Raw genomic sequence first — 2,631 nt, 5'->3', positions numbered from 1 at the left:
GACTCTTAACATTTATAAAGAATATCTCTTTGGATTTGAGACTTTAGTCTTTGCAACTTTACAGATCTTCTTTATGCACCAAGAGCTTGTAACACTCCAAAGAGAAAGGAAAAAATTAAATTGCATCATATGACCCCTTTAATGCTACTCAAACAACAAAATGTATTTGACAGATGAATCAATCTATATTTAAGCTATACAGTGAACACTATGCAGTGTTATTTTACACTTAATTACATTCCTGTACCAGAATACTCCCGACCTTATTTTATTGTAACATTGTTCTGTTGTATTTATCTATGCTTGTTATTTGTGCTCTTATTTTTACTGGCTGCTGACTTGTCTCTTTAATCATGTTCCTGTGGCTCAGTGGTAGAGCATTGCGTTACCAGCGCAAAAGGTCGTGGGTTCAATTCCCAGGGAACACACATACTGGTAAAAAATGTATAGCCTGAATGCACTGTAAGTCGCTTTGGATAAAAGCGTCTGCTAAATGCATAAATTATTATTAATTAATTAATGTTATTATGTTCGATCTTTCTTAGGCTAGGAGTTTTTGCTGTGGTATCGAAGAAGTACTTAGCTTTGAGCAATGGAAAGCAAAGTTACATTGAATTTTTTATTTTTTTTCTTGCTGATCAGAAAAACGATCCGAGGCTCAAAAACCGTAATATGATTCGAACCGTGAGATTTGTGATCCGTCTTGATTCAGTCGAGATGACTTCACTGGATGAAGCGTTATTATGGCTCAACGGAAGCAACAGATTGAATTGAAAAATGTCTTGATGGATTTGTTTCTTACAAACATGCAGCTTCTCATTTCACAAGAGTGGTGTGGATTATTGTGATGTTTTTATCAGCTGTTCGGACTTTCATTCTGACGGCACCCATTCACTGCAGAGCATCCGTTGCTGAGCAAGTGACGCAAAGCTAAATGTCTCCAAATCTGTTCCCATGAAGAAAAACTGTATCTTGAAAGACCGGAGCAAATTTTCATTTTCAACCATTCCTTTAAGCACATTTACAGTTAAAAGATATTTAATTAATCAGTTAATATACATTTTAATCTAAAGGTATTGAACTCAGAGGTGGTTTTAGGAGTAATTTTGATCAAATGAAGAGAAAATAAACGGAAATGGCACATTTGTTACCTGCTTGAGCTCTGCCACCGTCAGCCTGTTCATCCTCCTCAGTTTCTTTTTGGACAACTTGGGCATGTCTTTTCTGGCTTCCTGTCAAACAGGAAGTGGACGGCGTTAGACAGGAATATCATCAGGAATCCACAAGATCTGGAAGTGGCCTTCAACTCACCTCGTCACTGTCATCGCTGTCTTTCTTCTCCAGCTCGAACCCCTTCTTCTTAAATGAAAGGATTTCTGGCTTTTCAGGCTTCTCTGGCTCCTTTTCCTTCTCTTTTTTCACATCATCCGTCAGCTGTGATAGAAAGCCATTGAGTGGCACATCCAGCAAAATATGAGTTATTTTCAGTCTTTAAAATATCAGTCTAGGTGAAAGAAGCAGGATGGATGTCAAACTGTGATGGAGGAGTATGAATTATGCATCAAACTCCAAACAAGCGTCATTCTTTATACCTTCTCATATCAAACACAAAGTTTTGCAGTTTAGTTTCAGCAAATATTCTTTTTGGAATTTAGGAAATGTTGCGCTCTGAAAGTTACAGCACTCATCTCAAGACATCAATAAATGTAGCATTTTCTGACCTTAAACGTCTCAAAGATCCTCTTGAAGATGATGTAGTTTGGGTCGTAGACCGCAGGCTCCTCCGTCACGTACTCAATCTCCACCTCGGGCTCCTTGTCACGGCTCTCCTCTTTCTTTTTCTCCTCCTCCTGCTGCCTCTTCTTCTTGTTCTTCTTCTTCCTGTTCCTGCGCTTGCGATTTTTCTATAAGTAAACGAGGAGAAATTCAGAGAGAGTTTGCAGAACAGCAAGTTAGATCAATGAGAGCCTTGCAAATGCTGCTAAAAAACATGAGGACACCTACATCTTTTTTAGAAAGACCACTTTCATCGTCCTCATCCGAGTATCCACGGGCGGAGGAATTATTCATATCCATCTCTTCCTCATCACCTTCCTCTGTGGATAAAACCAGCAACAGAGATTATTACTCCTACATTGTTTGAATGCAAGCACTCTTTCTCTAACAAAAGACAATTCATGTTTTAAACCAGCTAAATTACAAACCTTGTCTAGAAAGCTCAGATTTGTTAGGCAAATTTTAAATAAATAGTGCAAGAGTTCATATAATGAATTACTTTAAAACAGATTAGACAGAGAAAGATTTGAAGTAAAAAATTTCACAAGCTAAACCAGGGCTGTCCAAACTCGGTCCTGGAGGGCCGGTGTCCTGCAGAGTTTAGCTCCAACCCTAATTAAACACACCTGAACCAGCTAATCAAGCTCTTACTAGGCATACCCCTTGTCCAAATACCCACACTTGGGTCACGGAAACCTTTCCAATGCAAGTTAAATATTAATATAATAATTAGCTATTACATATAATTTGGTAGAACAAGACTGTTTTTACGTTTTATTGGTGCAAAGATGAGTAGTTGTGATATTTATTTTGTACAACATTTGCAACTGCTTTTTATCACTTAATTAGAAGCAC

General features: G+C 37.9%; 1 protein-coding gene across 1 annotated transcript in view; it reads right to left on the bottom strand.

Annotated features, from left to right (window-relative positions):
* LOC107728025 (splicing factor 3B subunit 2) overlaps window positions 1-2,631 on the bottom strand; it is a 19,224-nt gene that overhangs the window by 12,230 nt on the left and 4,363 nt on the right. The window contains exons 6-9 of the mRNA XM_016538078.1: window positions 2,005-2,096; window positions 1,722-1,904; window positions 1,312-1,434; window positions 1,152-1,232 (exon numbers count right to left, since the gene is read on the bottom strand). Coding sequence (XP_016393564.1) covers window positions 1,152-1,232; window positions 1,312-1,434; window positions 1,722-1,904; window positions 2,005-2,096 — 479 coding nt within the window. The remainder of the gene's footprint in view (window positions 1-1,151; window positions 1,233-1,311; window positions 1,435-1,721; window positions 1,905-2,004; window positions 2,097-2,631) is intronic.

Source organism: Sinocyclocheilus rhinocerous, unplaced genomic scaffold, assembly GCF_001515625.1.
Source record: "Sinocyclocheilus rhinocerous isolate Xijiao unplaced genomic scaffold, SAMN03320098_v1.1 scaffold1900, whole genome shotgun sequence".
NCBI classification, from domain to species: domain Eukaryota; kingdom Metazoa; phylum Chordata; class Actinopteri; order Cypriniformes; family Cyprinidae; genus Sinocyclocheilus; species Sinocyclocheilus rhinocerous.
The sequence above is the reverse complement of the archived record's forward strand: the minus strand, read 5'-3'. Positions and strand labels throughout refer to the sequence as shown.